The sequence below is a fragment of the Paroedura picta genome, chromosome 18 (assembly GCF_049243985.1).
Source record: "Paroedura picta isolate Pp20150507F chromosome 18, Ppicta_v3.0, whole genome shotgun sequence".
In the NCBI taxonomy this organism is placed as follows: domain Eukaryota; kingdom Metazoa; phylum Chordata; class Lepidosauria; order Squamata; family Gekkonidae; genus Paroedura; species Paroedura picta.
Genome location: NC_135386.1, coordinates 14,003,716 through 14,025,130, shown reverse-complemented (window position 1 = coordinate 14,025,130; position 21,415 = coordinate 14,003,716). Strand labels below are relative to the sequence as shown.

The window sequence follows — 21,415 nt, the reverse complement described above, 5'->3', positions numbered from 1 at the left end:
CCCGCAAGGCAGTTTTACCGTACTTTCAGAGCACCTGCATACCTTTGGATCCATGCTGAGGAAGTTGTGAGGGCCTCGGCTGCTGAATGCCGACCTCTTAATCGTCCTACTGTGATGAAAGTGGTAATAGTCTTCCAAGCTCCCAATCTGTAACGACAATATATGGGAAAGAGTCAGGATGGCAATTGTTCATCACAAAGCTATATCAGGAAAAAGGGGGAGCAGTATGGAATGGCCATTCCTTCTTTGGAAGAAACCCAAGTAAATTTGTCTAGGGAAATTTTAAAAGAAAATGGAACCACCCCATGCAGCTAAGTCTGTGGAACCTTCAGCAATGAGCAAAACAGCTGGTTTGTACCCCCAACCTTAAATTGGCTTACATCATCTTTCCCTTCCTCTCCTCACAACAGGCACCTTGTGAAGTTGGCGGGGCTGAAAGAGTTCTGAGAGAACTGGGACTGGCTCAAGGTCACCCAGCAAGCCTCACATGGAGGAGGAATCAAACTTGGCTCTCCAGCTGAGTCTGCCATTCTTCATTTTAAGAACTTTAAAATTGCTGGCATCAGACCACCTTGTGCAACACAAGTCCTCTCCCAAGGCTTGTCCCAGCATCTGGGATCCAGAGCGATACACTTCTCTGTCGTGGCTGAGAATAGCAATGGATCTCACTAGGTCTAACTGCTTTTGTTTAAAGGATGCTTTACAGCATCTTCACAGCAATTTTGCAGCAAGAGACACGCTGCTTTTAGACAACAGCTAGTTTTTGCTTTCAACCAAACGTCTCTAAGTAAGTCAGGTACAAAGGCCGAGAAGAAATAAGATCAAATGCTTTGTGATTTGGTTGCAGGAGTTTGCCTTTTTAGCTCCTGGTTGTGAAATCCTCACAATACAATAACCATATAGTCAATTATTTTGCCCAGGCTGGAGGCGGTTTCAACCACTTGCAGTAATGAATTGCATATATTAAGAAGCGAGCTTTTAAAACCATTTCCTTTCCAGACAGATGTGTTCCTATTATTATTACCTCCTTTCATTTTGATCTGGCATACAGAAACTTTGAACATGGCGTCATTTTCTTCCATAAGCACATACGTGGCACTGAATCGGACCAGCACTCCCTCTGGTTCATCATCCAGAATCACACGGTAGATAATCATAGAATCACAGAGTTGGAAGGGGCCATACAGGCCATCTAGTCCAACCCCCTGCTCAACGCAGGATCAGCCCTAAGCATCCTAAAGCATCCAAGAAAAGTGTGTATCCAACCTTTGCTTAAAGACTGCCAGTGAGGGGGAGCTCACCACCTCCTTAGGCAGCCTATTCCACTGCTGAACTACTCTGACTGTGAAAAATTTTTTCCTGATATTTAGCCTATATCGTTGCACTTCTAGTTTAAACCCATTACTGCGTGTCCTTTCCTCTGCAGCCAACAGAAACAGCATCCTGCCCTCCTCCAAATGACAACCTTTCAAATACTTAAAGAGGGCTACCATGTCTCCTCTCAACCTCCACTTCTTCAGGGACGAGAACTTATCTTCATAGGGCTTGGCCCCAAATCATCCTCGTCGCTCTCCTCTGTACCCTTTCAATTTTATCTACGTCCTTCTTGAAGTGAGGCCTCCAGAACTGCACACAGTACTCCACGTGTGGCCTGACCAGTGCCGTATACAATGGGACTATGACATCTTGTGATTTTGATGTGATGCCCCTGTTGATACAGCCAAAAATGGCATTTGCCTTTTTTACCGCTGCATCACACTGCCTGCTCATGTTTAGTTTACAATCCACAAATACCCCAAGGTCTCGTTCACACACAGTGCTACCTAGAAGCGTATCCCCCATCCAGTAGGCATGCTTTTCATTTTTCTGACCCAGATGCAGAACTTTACACTTGTCTTTATTAAATTGCATCTTGTTCTCATTTGCCCATTTTTCCATTGTGTTCAGATCTCGTTGAACTCTGTCTCTATCTTCCAGAGTATTTGCCAGTCCTCCCAATTTGGTGTCATCTGCAAACTTGATGAGTAGTCCCTCCACCCCCTCATCTAGATCATTAATAAATATGTTAAAAAGTACCAGGCCGAGCCCCGAGCCCTGAGGCTGGCCTGCACAGCCAACAAGGCATAGAGGTCAAGTCATTGCCTGATGCCACCTCTTAGCACTGGTGTCCAAAGGTTGACTACACCTAGACATGGAGGTTCCCTTCAGTCACCTCAGCCAGCAGACCCAAGCTTTCCTTTGTGATTTAGGTAGTGGTCAATAAACGGGTTCCACAGAGGACTTTCCCCATGTCTGTTCTTTACCATAGAGTTGGGTGGCTGAACGGTGGCTCTCCAGAGAGCCAGCATGGTGTAGTGGTCAGGAGTGCGGACTTCTACTCTGGCGAGCTGGGTTTGATTCTTCGCTCTCCCACATGCAGCCAGCTGGGTGACCTTGGGCACAGCACTGATAAAGCTGTTCTGACTGAGCAGTGATATCAGGGCTCTCTTAGAAGAAGTAGAAAAGAAGAAGAGTTGGTTCTTATATGCCCCCTTTGTCTTCCCAAAGGAATCTCAAAGCAGCTTCCAATCGCCTTCCCTTTTCTCTCCTCTCCCCATAACAGACACCCTGTGAGGGAGGTGAGGCTGAGAGAGCCCTGAGATTACTGCTCAGTCAGAACAGTTTCATCAGGGCTGTGATGTGCCTAAGTTCACCCAGCTGGCTGCATGTGGGGGAGTGCAGAATCGAACCCAACTGCCCAGATTAGAAGTTCGCCCTCCTAACCACTACACCAAACTGGCTCTCAGCCTCACCCACCTCACAGGGTATCTGTTGTGGGGAGAGGAAAGGGAAGGTGACTGGAAGCTGCTTTGAGACTCCTTCGGTTAGAGAAAAGCGGCATATAAGAACCAACTCTTCTTCTTCATGGACAACAACAATTTTGTAGCCTGCCCTTCCTGGTTGGCTGAGGGCAGGTAGCAACAGGACTCATACTATTAATTTTACATTGATAAACAGTGAACATTTAAATTAAACTATGTCACGCTATATTAAATTATATTTGAATTTGTGCCAACATGTGCTGGCAGGGGCTCAGGGGAATTGTCATCAATGGACATCTGAAGGGCCACAGCTGGGCCACCGCTGCATAGAGATTCGGGGAAATTCCTACAGCATCATCTGGACGTAATGCTGTATCCTCCCCAGACACCAGCCTCAAAACCTTCCAGCATTTGCCTGACTTACGAGTGAGAATAAAACAAAACGATGCTCCAGAAAGGCTATGCCTCACCCAAAATGCCCCCAGAACTCTCAGAGAGAAAAGAACTGGGAAGCAGATCTGCTAGAAATGAGCCTGCTAGAATTGAGGCATTTGCTGCCAATGATCTGAGAAGGAAACAATGGCTGCTGTTTGCAGATGCAACATTCAAGGTCTTCAGATAAGGGAAGACGCAGGAGTTAGAATTCCGGCTCCCTTGCTGGCAATTTTAATGTTTAAAAGAATGAATCAGGAATTAACTCAGTGCAGGGGGTAGGGTGACTTCTTGGTCAAGTTAAAACACGGCCACTTCTTTTGTTTAAAAAAATCCAAATTGTGCAATGTGAACTGCCTCCACCCTTCCACAATGTCTTTTCTGGATGAAAAAAGAAGACACAAAATCTGCCAAAGCAGCCGTGTTATGCTCCTTGTGTAGGAAGTTTGTACCAAAGTTATCCATCCGCTGGGTTTTGCCGATTTCACGCATCCTGGGCTCACAGTAGTCCTTTAAAGTTTTGGTTTTTCTTTTTAAACGCGAGATAAATTTTGCAAGTAATCGCCACAGACAGAATGCAATTTCTATCTGGCAAGGACAGCAGAAGCGAGTTCGGTTCTTTCTTAGACTTGGGGGTTCTCTTTGCTGGGAAATGACAGCTATAAATAAGCTGAGCAACAACAACAACTATATTTAGTCTGCAGGATGCGGAGAAGTAAAAACCCCATGTCCCAAAAAATAGGGGCGGGGGAAGGGAAGAAGCCAGCAATTCCACGTGAGTAAGCCTGAATCTGAGCCAAACCAAGGATCCACCTAGCAACCCTGGCCACGTGCGTTGGATGTCCCAGGGTCATTTTCTTCCTGCTTCCCTACCGCTTTGTGGTGCATAAATGCACCTCCCAGGAGTCTTACTTTATTGCAAAGTTTGGGAGGAAGTTTAAACTACTCCCATGATTTCCTTCATACTACACTGCAGTGGCCATTCCCTCTCCCCCCCCCCCATTACAAGGGCAGCTTTCCTAAAAGTGGAAATTAAATACTGTTATGGCCATCTGCTGCCTGGGTTCTCTGAATTTTCAGCTTTCTTTTTTAAAGTAAGTTTCTAGCCGCTTTTTGTGTGGAGATATAAAGGGAAAGGCATGTGTCCGTAATAAAAGGGAATAGTGACGAACTTTTTTCAAAACAAAATCTGAGAGTTTGGAGAACCTAACAATCGGAACAGTGGAACGTTAGATTCAGTAGCTAGAGCACAAGGGAAATGCGAGGAAATATGTCTTGTAGAAGGCCCATTGCTACATTAGCACTGTGTGATATTCTCCACTGCAGTGGGGAAAGTGCACAAGTCAGTCCGCATGGGGAAAAGACCATGGTTTCATCTCCTTTGCTGGCAGCAACACTCTGAAGTGTCCCTTTTCTCTTCTGCTGGAGTCTGTCTCATTGGTAATGCCCAGGACTGAACCGGGGAGTTACAGAGCTGGGGAGCCTGCCCTGAAAGGGCACACAGGCTCCCACATGTCCCAGCTTGAGACAGGAACACAGGACAAGTCCTTGCATGCGGTATGAGAAACACTGTTGCAGCCAGTCAACAGACCCACAGCCATAACAAGGAGACAACTCCCAAGAAAGCATTACTAGACTCTACCCTTGGGATGGTGAAAAACTTTTAGAAAAGCTGTCAGAAGAAGGGTTGGTTTTTATATGCTGCTTTTCTCTACCAGGAGTCTCAAAGCAGCTTCCAATCTTCTTCCCTTTTCCCTCCCTGAGAGGGAAATGAGCCCAAGAAAGCCCTGATATTACTGCTCTGTCAGAAGAAGAAGAGTTGGTACTTATATGCCGCTTTTCTCTACCCGAAGGAGGCTCAAAGCAACTTACATTTGCCTTCCCTTTCCTCTCCCTATTAGGTAGGTGAGGCTGAGAGAGCCCTGAGATTCCTGCTCGGTCAGAACAGCTTTATCAGCGCCGTGGCAAGCCCAAGGTCACCCAGCTGGCTGCATGTGGGGGAGCGGGGAATCAAACCTAGCTCACCAGATTAGAAGCCACCACTCCTAACCACTACACCAAGCTGGCTCTGAAAACGTCTGCCAACAATCTAGGTCTCTTCTTAAGGCCCAAAGGGAAGAGACTGTTTTTGAGCATCTAGTGACATTCCAGCCCAAGGTCCCAAGCCAGAGCACCAGTCCTTTAAATGCTGTGAGGTGACGAAGAAGTGGCAGGCAAACATCAGGCTCTGCTCAAAGATACAGAGATCCACTTAGATCTACTTCCCAAGTCCTGCAACTACCATGTTTACCTTTTGGCCTCTATCTTGTACTCTCTGGCACCTGTGCTTCTAACTACCTTCTGCTCTAAGCTGGTTTTCTCGTAGCTTACTCAGCAGACTTTGCAGGGACTCTGCTCAGCCAGAACAGGACTAAGGATCTTTAAAAGGGGAGTCACCACTCCAAACAACGGTGTAGCTGTGGCAGTTATGAGATCCACAAATGACCAGTGGCTCAGAGGTAGAGCATCTGCTTTGCATGCAAAAAGTCCCACATTCACCCTTTGGCTTATTCGGTTAGAACCAACTTGACTCAACCTACCTTGTTTTAAATGTACCCAACTCAGATTTCAAGAACATTCGACCAAGAGAAGCACCTGCATTCTTTCCCCCCACCTTGAACGCATTAATTGAAACACACACAAAAGGACGATGACATGCTTGTCTTTTTCTTTCCTTTGACGAAGGCCGAACTTCATGGCTATTAATGACGTGATGAGTGACAAAAAGAGTTTTTCATCTGTTCAGTCAGCAGGGTCCCAACAGACACATATCTTCCAGCCCCAGAATGGCTGAAATAGCAGGTGATATAAAAGACCCCTCTTCGCTGGAGAATCTCTGCCATCCGGAATAGAAAATGTTGAACTCCAAGGGTCCGAATCAGTCAAGGGCAGCTGGGGGGCGGGGAGCGGTGTTCACACCCTTTTCTGGACCCCATAGGTTATGTGCTTGGGGGAAAACAGACGCACAAACACTCTGGGGAATAGCTATAAAGAAACAAAAGGAAATCCTACACCAGGGATCGTCAAACTGCGGCCCTCCAGATGTCCATGGACTACAATTCCCATGAGCCCCTGCCAGCATTTGCTGGCAGGGGCTCATGGGAATTGCAGTCCATGGACATCTGGAGGGCCGCAGTTTGACTACCCCTGTATAGAATAACCCACACCCTTCAATTAGTGCCGTTTTCATCCAGCATCTATTTACAACTACCTCGCCTAACCGCAGTCGTTGACTTTTAGCGTTCCCTTTTCGATCAATCGAGATCAAGCGCTTTTCTTACGAATGTTCATGTGCGCAGGCTCACGTGCGCACTGCCGAATGGCGACTGACATCCGGTGACCCTTCACGGGGTTTTCAAGGGAAGAGACGTTCAGGGGCGGCTTGGCTTTGGCTGCCTCTGCTGAGCCACATGGAACCTCCCTTGGTGGCCTCCCACCCAAGGACAGCCCACAGCCAGCCCTGCTCCACTTCCGAACTCTTGGCAAACTTGGGCTAGTCCGGCTGCTGTGCACACGAACACACACACACACACACACACACACAATCCAACGTGAGTCCCAGTCTTGTCAGCCAGTGATTTGTGCCTGCAGTAATCCACCTCCCCCCCCCCCCGCCCACAGTTTACATTCTCTTGTTTTATGATGTTCATTTAGTTCCAAACTCTAAATCTCGCTCTAATCTGCAATCCCCAGAGATCCCATGTGTCGCATCATTTAAATTCATAAGCAAGCATGCAAAGGATGCGCCCGCCGTCCTCCGCCCCCTGCGAAGAGTGACGCATGGTCGGCGTCCCCCCCCACCCTCCCACCCACTCCTGTGCAAAATCTAAACGCATAATTTTCAGTGTGTTGCTCGTAAAACAGCAGAAGGAAATATGCGGCCATGGAGGGGGGGGGGGATTCCAGGCAAAATAAATAAAAATAATCCCTGGAAACAGTTTGTTTCAAGCCCAGATGCTTGACAAGCTCCTGGTTTTAATGTGGAGAAGGAGAAGCCTTCCAAGGAAGTTCTCCCTGCCAACCAAGAAAAGCATCCCGTATCATCTGCAAGAATTGTATCTGCAGCCCGGCTGGAAATGCTGTTCCTTCCCCCCTGAGTTACACTGTCGGCAAGGAATTTGCCTTGTCTCTTCCGATACACCAAAGTTTTTTCCCCTGCTACACTTTTTACCTGCCACGCAGACTCGTTGGCCAGCGAATGTCAGCGGCCCCTGACACAAGCCGAGGATGAAAGCCAGGGTCTCCTGTGGACCACACAACCTCTTCAGTTTCATTTAGAAGCAGACAAGGGGAAAGGAGGCAAATTGGATCAGGGCCATGGTACTAGGAGAGGAGATTTTAATCTTTCCCTCCCCAAATCCCCCTCCCCCCAGCCGTTATTAGCTGCCCCGAAATATTTGAGGTGTTCAAACAAGCAGTTCCAGAAGAATGTTTTCAATCTGAGAAAGTCCGTTCATTCGTTATGTTTATTCGATCAACTGACCCATATAAATGATACATATACAGGAAACTGTAATTAATAATAGAAGTTGAGAGATCTGAGAAAATGCGGGGGGGGGGGGTCATTAGCACAACACCCCTGACCCAATATGCATTCTCCCCCCCCCCTCCATCGCCCCACTGCTGAAAATTAAAAAGGTTAAAAGATCTCCCCGACGGACTTCTCATCCACAACACGGACAGGAGCAGCCGCTGCTTTCTGGAATACAGTTTTTGTTGCAGAAAAACAACAGATTTTTTACGATCTGTCATATTTCAAGCTGATATGTTTATACTTCATCGAGCATAATATCACAGGAGTTTGCCCACGTTGTGCAGCTGGTGCTGATCGGCGCCGGACATGGACCAAGCATCGGGCTTCACAGACTGTGGCCATCACAACAGCCCTACGAAGCAGGCCACTGGGACATGTTGCAGGCGGAGAGAGAGGAGCCAGCCTGCTAGCGACAGGGCCTGTGGCTGTGTGGCACCACCGGTCCCCAAAGCAGGATTCCGGGACCAGGGCTGAGCACCTTCTCCCTTGCCCTTCCGCTGCCCCCGCTAGGAATACCCAGCAGAGACAAACGACTGAAAGAGCCAATCAGGGCAGGGCTGGTGCTATGCTTAAATCCCAAGAAGATGGAAGAAGTCACAGTGGGGAGTAGAAGGTCCAAAGACATCACTTACTTTGGACAGGGGTTGGCTCTGCCCTTGAAGGAACAGGTCTGTAGTTTGGGGGTGCTCTTGGACTTGATGGGCAAGCAGGTGCCAGCTGTAGCAGCATTGGCCGATTGGTCCACTCTAGCCTTTCCCAGGTAGAAAAGATCTGGCTGCTGCAGTGCATTGCCCTGGTTATTGCTAGACTGCTGCAAGGAACTGGGCACGGGGCTGCCCTGGAAACTGTTCAGAAACCATCCCTCGGCGCTTAGTGCTGCTGCCATCCCGGCTGCAGTAGGTCACTGGGACCAGATCACTCTTGGCCTGCCTATACTAGATCGCAATCCGTTTCCAGGCACAGCAACCCCCTCCCCCCCTTCCACCCGCACGTTTTAACCGGCACCTTCATGTTTTGGGATGCATTATTCTTTGGTTTTAATGGTTTTTAAGACACGTTTTCGTTATGCACGTCTTTCATCTGCTAGCCCCCTTGGTGGCCCTAATGAGGGCAGGAAGGCAGGGTGGAAACTTTGTGAAATAAATGAGGGAACTAAACCGCCTCCGCCTTAGCCCCACATTCCCGGCTGCTTGCTCAAGGGGAAAGGCCCTCCTCCCCTCTGTGCTGCATTTGCTGGCAGGGGCTCATGGGAATTGTAGTCCATGGACATCTGGAGGGCCGCAGTTTGACTACCCCTGCTCCAGACGGCCGTGCCATGCTCCAGCAGCGCAGAAAGCTGAACTGCTGAATGGAAAATTGCTATCAAGTGTTGCAATGTGCCAGGTCAATGAGCAAAGATTAGTGCCGGAGACATTTAGATCAATTTAGCTGGTTGTAGAATTCGAGAGACAATCAGATGCAGATTGTTCACGTGGGACCTGTTTGTGGCCCGCAGATGAACTTTGTCTGACTTCTGGAAGCGACCAGAAACGACGACTCAAAAATTCAGCTTCATCAATGCTGGAGTCATTTGAGAAGATAAAAAGGTTGGTTCTTATGTGCCGCTTTTCTCTACCCGGAGGTAGTTATAAGCATGGCCCATCTACAGTCTCAGCCTGACCCGCCTCAGAGGGCTGTTGTGGTAAAGATAATGGAGAAGCCGCTTTGGGTCCCACTGGGGAGAAACCAGGGTATAAAGTAAGGCCCTAAATAAAGGCCCTAAATCACCCAAAGCTAAAGAGCGTGCTGCTGTGTTGCCTTGCGACCTGTTACTGTTTCATCTGCCATCTCGATCATTTCTCCTTTGCTCTGATTCATACCTTCCAGAAGGACAGTCTGGGGACCTGGGTGACATCCGTTACTCCCAACAGCCACAGACAGCAGGGCGCATCCAAAGACCACACCACACAACCCCCCTGGCATGCAACACACACACACTCTCTTCCCGAGGTGACCCTGTTCTGCTCGCACATGCCTTCCGGACATGCAAACCCAAAGTTTTGTTGGTTTTAGCTCTGTCCATTGTTGACTCTAGGCTGACTGTTTGCATCCCTTTATGTACACATGACCCTGCGCATTAACCCTGCCACGTGTTCACTTTCTCTTCTGGGCGCAATTCCCCAAAGGCCTGCGACTAAGGGGACGGTACTCCTCGAAACCCCAAATGTCATCGGCTTACAGAATCTGACTTACCAGGCAGACGTATACAAAGCAGCTTTATCTGGAGTCAGAAAATGACCCTGATGCCACTCTGCCGGATGAGTTTCAACGAGGGGTGTGCGCTTCGGCTGGGTTCGGCCGCCTCTGCAGTCACCAAAGCCCAAGGTGGCCAGCAACACGACACGGAGAGCCTCTCCTGGTTTGCACGATGCCACACAGGAGGGAGATGTCTCATTTTGCTAGAGTTTCCTTTGCAATGTTGCCAAGAACTATTCCATGCCACCGCAAAGATCAGGAGGCAGGGGTTTGGCCTTGGGTTCAGGTCCACAGGATTGGTTTATTTTAGCAGGGGAGCTTCTGAATGCATGCAAATTCTCCGGCAGGGTGAAGAGTCACAGTTCTGCCGTGGGATCTGCTGTTCGACGAGGGGCTGTGGTTCAGTGGTATACAGAAAATCGTGGGTTTAATCCCTGGCACCTCTGGTCAACAGGAGTAGTGGGAGATGTGTACAACAGAGAGATTGCAGAGAGCTCTTGCCAATGCAATCCTGTAACACAGGGGTAGTCAAACTGCGGCCCTCCTGATGTCCATGGACTACAATTCCCAGGAGCCCCTGCCAGCATTCGCTGGCAGGGGCTCGTGGGAATTGTAGTCCATGGACATCAGGAGGGCCGCAGTTTGACTACCCCCTGCTGTAACAGATGGACAGGCCTGATTTCAGCATCAGGAAGCTTCATTCATTCACCTTGGTGCAGTACAAGCCTGAAAGGCTATTCGAACTATTAGAACCTTTGAGCAGGGGGTTGGACTAGATGGCCTGTATGGCCCCTTCCAACTCTATGATTCTAACCTGCCCCTAATGCTTCCTCTCATACAGCGAGACCCAAGTTCACCTGGGCTTGGCCACCATTGTAGAGATCAGCAGTGCTGGCGTAAGAACCGCCACATCAGGGATGCCAGGTCACTGGCACAAGAAGTGCCTATATGGACGGAAACTGGCAACAGAAATGAGAAGACAGTGCCATGGATTTGCTGGCGAGAAAATCTTCAGCACTTCAAGATTTGGATCCAATCAATTTGTGAGAATCACATGTAGCAGGCTCTCCAGATGTCTGGTGAGCCACAGTTTGGACACCCCTGATCTATAGCTTCAAAGTTCATTATTACAGTCCTTCAGGCCTTATAATATAACCAAAAACCATAACAGACAAATGAGCTATAGTATAGTTTGGATTAATCTGTATGGCACCAATGAAACCAATTCAAGGCTCTGGGGATTTCCCCCTTTCCGTCTTTCCCAGGCTCTGGGGTGGGGGTGGGGATTTGAGGAAGAGGCCCCAAAATGCAGTGTAGCTCCTCAAAAGAACCCCCAAGTTGCAAGTAAGATTGGACCAGGGGTCTGATTCTCTGGTCTGTTCTCACTGTAGGAAATAATGGAGGTTGGATGGGGGCAACCTCTTTGGGTGCCCCTAGAATTTCACCCTCTGGTCTAATCGTTTCGCAACTCAGGGGGTTCTTTTGAGGAGAGGCTCCTGCAGCTACACTGTAAGTTTGGTGCCTCTATCTCAGCCCCCCAGCGCCCATGGAAGACAAAAAGGAGGATCCCCACCCTTTCTCTTTAAAGTTTAAATGCCCACTTGCTTAAATCGCGATTTGGTGATTTGAGAGATTGGCCATTTAAACTTACTGGGAAATGGCAATTCAGAACGAGCTCAGCCAGTTTGCGGCCAAATTAAGGTGATTCAGGTACTTTTCAGCCAGACTGAATCAAATCGCACATACCTAAAGGATCAAGAGAGTCCTCTCCCCAGGCACCTGAATCAGACAGGGCGAGGCCCCCTGCTTGTTTACCTTTCCCTCCCCCCAGATACCTCAGTTTGTTGGCCAATTAAACTAATGGTCACTTTGACCACTGATTTTCTGGAGACAGGGAATAGAGGGAAAGTATTCCGTGCTGTGCTGAATTCCAAGCCGGCTTCTGCCAGCACCCTATTTCTACGAAGGAACAGACCCATGTTGGCAAAGCGGCCAACCAGACACGCTGCTATCTATATTTACGCGCACCGCAAAAGCAATTCTTGGCAGCAGCAAGAAGTCTAAACAAGCAATCAAGCTCATTTTGATCCAAGCAGGCTTTCCCCGGAGTCTTGCATTTTCTCCCTTTTTTTGCAGCCTTGATGTCAACCAAGTCTCCGATCAGCACCGCTTGGCTCGGCCTGTTTATGTCCCCAGCAAGCCGGTCCCAAGAATGAGAAAGTGTCCCTGGCCTGTCAAAGCTACCATTAGTGTACGCTAAATATACAGGTGGCTCCGTTTCCGTAGAAACGGGCCTATCCGACCAAGGGTTAGCTGAAGAAGCCATTCATCACCGTCTAGCGAAATGGGACGAAGGAACTCATCCCTCCGAGACCCAGCTAACTGAAACAAACAAGGGTCAAGCAAGGACTGAAACGTGGGGCACTTCCTCCCAGCAGCAACAACAAGAGAGAAGACACTGCCGAGACAGAAACTACATCACGAGAGCCAGCTTGGTGTCGTGGTTAAGAGCGGCAGCCTCTAATCCAGGGGTAGTCAAACTGCGGCCCTCCAGATGTCTATGGACTACAATTCCCATGAGCCCCTGCCAGCAAACACTGGCAGGGGCTCATGGGAATTGTAGCCCCTGCCAGCAAACTACCTCACAGGGTGCCTGCTGTGGGGAGAGGAAGGGTAGGTGGTTGCAGGCTGCTTTGCAACTCCTTCAGGTAGTAAAAAGCGGAGTACAACCCCCCCCCCTTTGCTCTTCCTGTTATAAAGACTCACTATGCAGTCCGCTGCCAAGTTACTTCTGTTGAAGGCCAACGATTTCAAACTACCATCAGGACACAAAACTTAATTCCTGGACGGGAGGGATTATGTCTGTGAACAGCCAGGTTCAATCCCTGGCACCAACAGCTGGAAAGATCAGGATCCCTTGGGATCCTTCCCTGGATCAAAAAGCACCACTGAGATAAGAAATTAGTTCATTTTTAGGAGAATTCTTTTAAGTTAATTTATTCCCTTGAGGAACTTGTTAATATTACTTCTATTACATCCACTATAGAAGCCACCTTGCAAAACAGGGGACTACCAGATCTTCATTTGCAGGGGTAGTTAACCTGTGGTCCTCCAGATGTACATGGACTACAATTGCTGCCAAAGGCTCATGGGAATTGTAGTCCATGAACATCTGGAGGACCACAGTTTGACTACCCCTGTTCATTTGGACTTCAGTGGGAACTAACCTGTTTAACTGCTGCCTGAATTATTTTTTGTATCTCACTTATTGAATTGTATTATCACACAGATTTGCAATATTGTTTGGCTATTATGACTGCCTTTATGACACTTTATAAATGACTATTTTGCACTTTTGGAAGCACTGTTTACTATAGCTTCAGAGCCACAATTACACAGTCTGAGAAGAATACGCCGATCCTGACAGACCACCACTTGAAGTAATTTAAAAACCTGGGTGTCGAAACTTCTCCAGCCATCTGGCCACACTCCCTTCTTTATTTCTGAGAGCCAGTGCAGTGTCATGGTTAAGAGTGGTGCGCTCTAATCTGGAGAATTAATCTGAGGGTTTGATTCCCTGCTCCTCCACATGCACCCAGCTGGGTGACCTTGGGCCAGTCTCTCAGAGGGCATGTGTGGTGAGGAAAGGAGCTTGTAAGCTTCTTTGAGACTCACAGATTCATAGAGTTGGAAGGGACCTCCGGGGTAATTTATTTTACACACAGTGAATTCAGGTAGTGAAAGGCAGGTACGAATAAAGCTCCTTCTCCTCCTTTTCTTCTATATCAGGAGTGAAAGCTTTCCAAGGCTCTGGGTTGGTCCTGAGGCGTAGCCACAGCCAAATCACTGCTGTAGCTTAAATAGAAATCAAGTTTATTAGCTTCGTGTTGCCCAGCATTCATCACTGCTACAGTCTGAAAACCTGCCTAAGATGCCTTTCTCTCATTGCCAACCTGCCTTTCTGTCATTGGCAACCTTTAGTCGTCCATCTCACTCATCTTGCAAAAACAGGATGTCTCTGCACTGGACAGGTGTAGCATGGCGCAAGACAGGGTGGAGAAATAAAATAAGTAAGGTATGTGTGTCAAAAGCCATCTTTTCAGTTAGCAACTCAGCCACCAACTGAAACCAGGCAATTCATTAACACTTCAGCTCTGAAGAAAAAGAAGAAAACAGGGAGGGCAGAAGCATCCCCCAAGGGTGAATATCTGGGAACGCAGACTACTCACACAGCTGCTAATATTCAACAAAGAGATAAGCCAGAATCTGAACCCTCAAACTTCTAAACCTAAGTGCAATCATCTTTATCAAAACCTGGGACTCAGGCTGTGAGAATCTTCGAAGAAGTCATAATATGGAGATAACAACACCAGCATCAAAGGACGTGAAGACATGGGAACTAAGGAACACAAACGGGGAGGGAAATAGAGGGCAATCAGGGAGAGGAGGGAAGGAATGTTTGGGAAGGTTGGTATGCATGAAATACAACAGCAAGAAATTGACCTTGTGTGTCAAACAAAAGCATCTGGGTTACCTCAGGGCATACAGGTCAGGCTAGAGGAACACACAGGAGTAGTCAACCTGTGGTCTTCCAGATGTTCCAGCGTTTTCTGGCAGGGGCTCATGGGAATTGTAGTCCATGAACATCTGGAGGACCACAGGTTGACTACCCCTGCACTAAATCACAGCAGAAATACAAGGGGGTTTCTGACACTATCCAATTCCTTACACGGGGTGTAAAATCTGGTTATTGCTTATGAGTGCTAAAGCTGCTGATTGTATAAGGACAAAAACACAGGATGTGCAAATTATACAGAGGACGCCTCCAACTGCACATTAGCAGAGAGGGGATAAACTCCAAGTGACTTCATGTTTGACAGCTAGGTCACCTCTGTGACCCCATCATGAATCTGCATCCACACTGCTTCACAATCTGTAATAGGTCATTGCTGCAACAGAAGCACCCAATTTGCCATTTTTTTGTTTGTTGCTTCAGTAACCTAACATGACTCTGGCAGTTCAATTATGGGGGGGGGGGGAGACAGAGGGCTGACATTTTAAAAAATCAAGTCAGAATTGATAGCAGAGTAAGACGAACTTCTCTGCCTTCTGGACAGCAAACAAAGAAACACCAGCAGCAAAGAAAGATAGGCTAAGCCCGGCACGCAATTTTGCAACCAAAAAACGACAGAAGGGAAATACCTAGCAAGCCCTGAGAGAAGCCAAGTTCAGCAGCTACAGCTGATATAAAACCTTTGCAAAAGGCCTTAAAGCCAAGGAGAGATTGTGTCCTGAGGGCTATGTGCTATAAAGACTGCTGCTTGCAGAGTTAAAAGCTGAACACACAAGTCCAAAGGATTACTTTGGTGCAAAACAGATCTCCCCCCCCCCAAAAAAGCAACACATCCTATGTCCTTATTCCGAAGTAGAGAAAACCATTTCAGTCGGAACTGATGTCTGCCACGGATAACGGGAAAAAAAATGCTCTCTGTGAGAAATGAGCATTCTACAACAACATTACAACAAAAATGCTTCTTTAGGCCTTTCAGATCATTCATATCTGGATTTTGTGCCGCCCCACTTCTCTCTCTCTATCACACACACACTCACACTCTACACATTAAAAGCTCAGAATAACTAACTTTCACCATTGACAGAACAGACTGTTTGAAGTGATAACTTTCAACTCGTAATTACAGCCAAACTGCATTCGTTTCAGAGGCTTGGCCTACACTGGGGGTTCCTCAGCGTGGTGAACGGGGCCAAGCAGGATTTCTGTCCAGCAAGGCTCATGATTGGCTGTAGAGATTTTGGAGAAAGTTGCACCAAGAGCAGCTGCCAACGGAGCAGACGGATCTTAATTGTGTTACTCATGTGGGGATGCATGGAAATAAAAAAGGGAAACAAAAACCCAACTTGAAGTACAGGTGAGAACCCAAAAGATTAGGGATAAAGACAGGGGTAGTCAAACTGCGGCCCTCCAGATGTCCATGGACTACAATTCTCAGAAGCCCCTGCCAGCATTCGCTGGCAGGGGCTTCTGGGAATTGTAGTCCATGGACATCTGGAGGGCTGCAGTTTGACTACCCCGGGATAAAGACAACTTTAGAAAACTATAACCTGTTTATTACCGGAGCTCAAATGTTCAAAAACCATAAATGAATGTCTATTTGGCACACACAAAACATCTAAGTGCGTACGCCAAGCACGCCAAATAATTTGACCTTGACCTAACATGTTTCGATCAAACAAATCTTCATCAAAGGTTAACTTAAAGGTACACACAGATACAATTAACAAATGTTTACAATTTTCAACTGTTCTTTTTTAACCTATGCAAACAGAAATAAAATGAAATTAGTGCTACCATTATCACTGTTCAGTTGCGTGAATTCTACGATATTCTTTGCTTGCATATCTGCTTACTAATTTAGTCTGTTCTGGCTAGTTTTGGTCCTGCAAGGTGCTCATAACAGTGGAATTCTCAGCCAACAAATATTTCTTGTTCCTAATAGATAACTTAGAATTCATACATATAGAGTGCTATATTTAAGATACATAGCACAGATTTCCTGTTCACAAAGTTATCAACCTCCACAAGGTATCGGAGAATCCTACTGTGTGCCTCTCAGAATCACAGAGTGGGAAGGGACTTCCAGGGTCATCTAGTCCAACCCCCAGCACAATGCACAATCTGTCTCTGATGATGGATCCAATATGAGAAGTGATTCCTGTGTTTGCAGGTGATTATAAGGCTTACTCCTTTATAGTCCCATCAGGGCAAGGCTTGACTTTGCCCAGCCTCTGTAGTGTGTGTGTGTCTGTGTGAAAAGGGCTGTTAAGTGGAAGCCAGCTGATGGTGACCCCAGCAAGAGGCTATCAGGGCAAGCAGGATCCTCTGTGGAGTCTTACTGGGTGGCCTCCCTTCCATGCACTGGGCCTGCTTAGCCTCCTGAGATCTGAGCCTCCTGCTTAGCCTCCCGAGACCACCTTCCTTCCCAGCCTCTACTACAGGACGGCAAATGCCACATCTTTCCCCTGGGAGTGCCGTGTCACAGCCTTTAACCCCCACCCTAGGAGCCTCCCTCCGGAGCTTCCTGGATCTACTCTGGCCTCTTCCTCCCTCGGGCTGCCCCCCCTTCCAACTGGGGCCACAGAGACCATTATCTTACTTCAGTCTTCCAAGTACATGTTGGCTCAGACATGCTCAACCCCGTCATCCCCTGGCAGTGACGTGCAGTGGTTAAGAAGCAGCAGACTCTAATCTGGAGAACTGGGGCTGATTCATTACTGCTCCTTTACATGCAGCCAACTAGGTAACCTTGGGCCTGTTGCAGTTCTTAGAACTGTACTTGTAGAGCAGTTCTCTCAGAGCTCTCTCACCCCCACCCCACCTGACAGGGAAAAGGGAAAGGTGTTTGTAAGCTGCTTTGAAACTCCTTCAGGTAATGAGAAGTGGGCATTAAAAAAAAAACAGGTCTTCTACCTGCCGGCCAGATCCCTGCCCATCTGTGTGGGACCATCTATTCATGGGGTCACAGCAACTGGGAGCATCCAGATCTGATCCCTCCACACACAGCTGGGAGAAGAAGGCCTGGGGGGGGGGGGCAACAGGATCTGCTAGCAAGAGATTTGAAAGCCATGAAATCTGGACCCCTCTTTCCACCAAGGGATTTCAAAGCCGCTTTCTGAAATTCCCGGTTGCTGGCCACAGTCCCATTTCTCCCCGCCAGCTCCCCCCTGCATTCGAAGAAGCCCTATAGCAAACCCTCTGCTAGTCTTGCTCTTGCATCCAAAATATCACCCTTCTCTTCCCGCTGCCACCCACACAAAACAATCCTCGCCGCCCACTTTTAATTAATTCCCTAAAGCGAGTAACTACCAAAAATTTGCACAGGGTTGAGCCTCAACTCAGAGAGTCCCGGTCTTTCCCTGGCAAAACTAGGCAGTTACTCGCTTGGAAGGTCTCTGAATTGCACGGGAGAGCTTCCCTTCTCCCCCATCCTCAAAGGCCACCCACCTAAAAATCAAATCCATCCGACCCAGAGACCTGCCAGGGGCAAACTAGATAAACCACCTTATGAATGGTATTAAGTTGTTAGGGTTGGTTTTATTGAGCCCAAAAATTAAATATTGATTAATTCCCAGTCGGCAGTTTCCCCTGGAGCCCTCCGCAGATACTTTCTTGTCTTGATTTAGCTAACTAATTACGCTCTTTCGGGTCCATCTGCTTCTTTCCGGTCTCGGCAACGACAACCATTCGGAGGGGACCATTAAGCGCAAGTGGGAAAGGTGCTGGGAATTCATTGGCGCAATGGGCCAGGCGTGCACGGATGAGCACTCAGGAGATTGGAGGCTGTAAACCCACATCAGCCGGGTGCACCGGAGTCACCGATTTAATGGCAGGTGGGAGTGGAGACCCCTCCAAGGCAGCCGGAGGGATCTGCAGGGAGGATGGAGAAGGCAAATCTTCACGCCCAAACCTTGCATCTAGTTAGTCATCCCTGCCTTTTTCTTTTTCTTTTTCAACCACCTCAGTGCTGAGATTCTGACATACCAACTTCTGGTGCCAGCCAGCTGGGTGCAGCAACCGGGGCAGGAGGCCCGGGTTCGAATCTCCACTCTGCTGCGGAAGCTCCCCCAACTCTCTCAACCTAGCCTACCTTGCAGGGACCTTGGGAAGATAAAAGGAGGGAGAGGAGAGCGGGGTGAGCCACTTAGGGGGAAGAAAAGCAGGGCACTGATGAAAACATAAGCCGGGCTGGCAGAAAGACTCAGAAACCCCCTCCCCAGGCCAGGTAACCGTGATTTTTCAGAAAGAGCTCAATGAGCAAGAGCATCTTGCAGAATCCCGCCCTCGGGCACCCGACTCCGGAGCCCAGCGCGGGTCCTGGGCGAAATTTGGGCAGCCGCCCCGAGCCCCCTCCCTCCCTCCCCTGGCAGTCCACGGCCCGAGCCCTGCTCCGGGCACCGCCACAGCGCCTTCCCCGTCCGCCCGCGGCGCCGATCCATCGCCTTCCCCCAGCGCGGCCCCGCGCGAAACTTTCCCCGCCGGCGGCGATTCCTCGCCCGGCGTCGCCGCGCATCCGATGACCTCGACGGGCGCAGGGCGCGCCGCCAGGCTCCGTCTCAGCGCGCCGGGATCGCCGCGGCTCTTCCAGCGAGACTCCCTCAATCCCCCCCCCCCCAAAAAATCCTTAATCCGGATCCGCAACGTTTACCCCTACGGGGGGTCGGGACTTGCGCCAAAAGTTGTTCCTTGGCGACCCCCCTCCCCGCCCGCTCGCATCGGGGTGCTCACCTGTCCCAGGTTCAGGTAGCCGTAGGCGGAGGCCAGCCGGTCCGCCTCGCCGGGCCCCCCCAGCACCCGCACGGCCCAGTGGTTGGTGTAGACGGCCCGCGGGCGAGCGGCCAGGCAAGCCGCCAGCGCCGCCAGCAGGCTCAGGCCGGCCCCGACCCAGGCGCGCATGGCGGGCAGCACGACGGCAGGCAGGCAGGCGGGCAGGCAGGAGGCGGCGCCGAGGACGACTCAGCCGGCAGCAGCGGCAGCAGGAGCGCGAAGTGGCCGCCGGGCGCCTGCCTGCCTGTGCCGGCCGGTGGGGGGAGCCGCGCCTTTAAAGGCGGCCGCGGAGGCGGAGCGCAGCAGCCCCGGCCTCCGTTGCCACTGGCTCGGCTCAAAGGGCGCCCGGACGCCGGAGTTTCGCCCTGGACGGCTGAGGGGCTTCGCGAGAGGCGCCCCCCGGCGGGAGTTCCCTGCATTTCCCGGCTCCGGCAAGTACCAGTGGCGCACAAGTTAGGGAAGAAGATAAGGAGGGTCCTGGGATGGGTGAGGGGGCCCACCTGCGCTTGTCTAAGACACAAAGGGCCAGAGCCACGTGGGCATAGAGTGTGAGGTGACATGGCCCAGGTGAGTTTGGCCAGTTCTGCTCTCCTCCACTTTCCCTGCACAACAATCTTGATAGGTGGGCTACGCGGGGAGAGTGTGACGGGCACAGTGGTCTAAGGCAGGGGTAGTCAACCTGTGGTCCTCCAGATGTTCACGGACTACAATTCCAATGAGCCCCTGCCAGCAGTCCGTGAACATCTGGAGGACCACAGGTTGACTACCCCTGGTCTAAGGCAAGCCTTGTGGGCCTTCCCTCTTCCCACCAGCCTGCACAACGGCCCTGTGAGGCTGGGAGAGAAGGGCCGTCCCATGGCAGCCCCACGAGTTGCTTCATTCCCTCTCCTCTCCTGATTTAGCCTCACCACAGCCATGACTGTAAGATGTGTTGTGGGACAGAGAGTGGCTGGCTTAAGGTCACCCAGTAAAGTTCATGGCCGAGTAAAGATTTGAACGCAGCACTTCCAGGCACCCCAGCCACCGTCCCCAGACAGCCTCCTTGTTCCCCCAGCTCTTTTGCAGCAGGATTTGGCTTGCGCATCCTCAGACGTTAGCCCTGCTTGCTCTCCCTGGAGTTCAGGCCCTGCGGACCCTGATGGCAACCACCGAGAAGAAGAACTGGGTTTTATTCCTTGCTTTTGATTATCCAAAGGAGTCTCAAAGTGGCTTACAAACACCTTTCCCCTTCTCTCTCCACAACAGACAACCAGGCTGGGAGAGCTCTGACACAACTGCTCTGTGGGAACAGCTCTAACAGGACTGTGACTAGCCCAAGGTCACCCAGCTGGCTGCATGGGGAGGAGGAGTGGGGACTCAAACCTGGCTCTCTTAACTACGACACCACGCTGGCTCAATAGTAGGAAATGAGGTGAAATTCAGAGTATAAAAATGCCAGTCCTGATCCCAGGAGTCCACGGTCTCTTTTAGAGGGATGACAGATGTCCCAACATATCCCTTGCCCACGTTCTCCATCTGCTCTGCTGCTATCGGGGTTCCAGTGTCAGGCCAGGATCAGGAAATCCACAGGCTGTCACAGACACTCTCTGGGTGACCTTGGACCAGTCACACTATCTCAGCCTAGTCTACCTCACAGGGTTGTTGTAAGGATAAAATGGATGTGAGGGCCACTGGGGAAGCCACTTAGGGTCCCCATTGGGGAGAAGGGGTACAACAAAGCAAAATCAATAAATAAGCACTGCCTTTCTGTCTTAGGCACAGATGCATTCCATGTGTTTTTTTCTTTACTTGGCATAGTCTTTTCCAGCCAAATCCAGGTCAAAACTGAAACCAGATCTCCGTGGAGCTCACTGCGGAAACAAATTAAACAATGCAGCCAGCACAAGGAGTATTGCAAGGGTCTAGTTCTCAGTGAGATCTGGCCAATTCCTCTTCTGCTGCTGGGACGGCCTGGTGCCTGCATCAAAAACACTCCCTTCATGTAGAAGACCAGCTAGTCAGGGATATAGTAGCTTTTCCCCTTCTGGGGGAATA

At 49.7% G+C, this 21,415-nt stretch overlaps 1 protein-coding gene across 1 annotated transcript in view; it reads right to left on the bottom strand.

Annotated features, from left to right (window-relative positions):
- The window catches only part of PCSK6 (proprotein convertase subtilisin/kexin type 6), a 91,899-nt gene extending 72,259 nt beyond the window's left edge, over window positions 1-19,640 (bottom strand). Inside the window, exons 1-2 of the mRNA XM_077317465.1 lie at window positions 19,343-19,640; window positions 43-147 (exon numbers count right to left, since the gene is read on the bottom strand). Of these exons, the coding sequence (XP_077173580.1) occupies window positions 43-147; window positions 19,343-19,510 (273 nt within the window). The 5' untranslated portion in view covers window positions 19,511-19,640. The remainder of the gene's footprint in view (window positions 1-42; window positions 148-19,342) is intronic.
- Window positions 19,641-21,415: the final 1,775 nt, after the last annotated feature.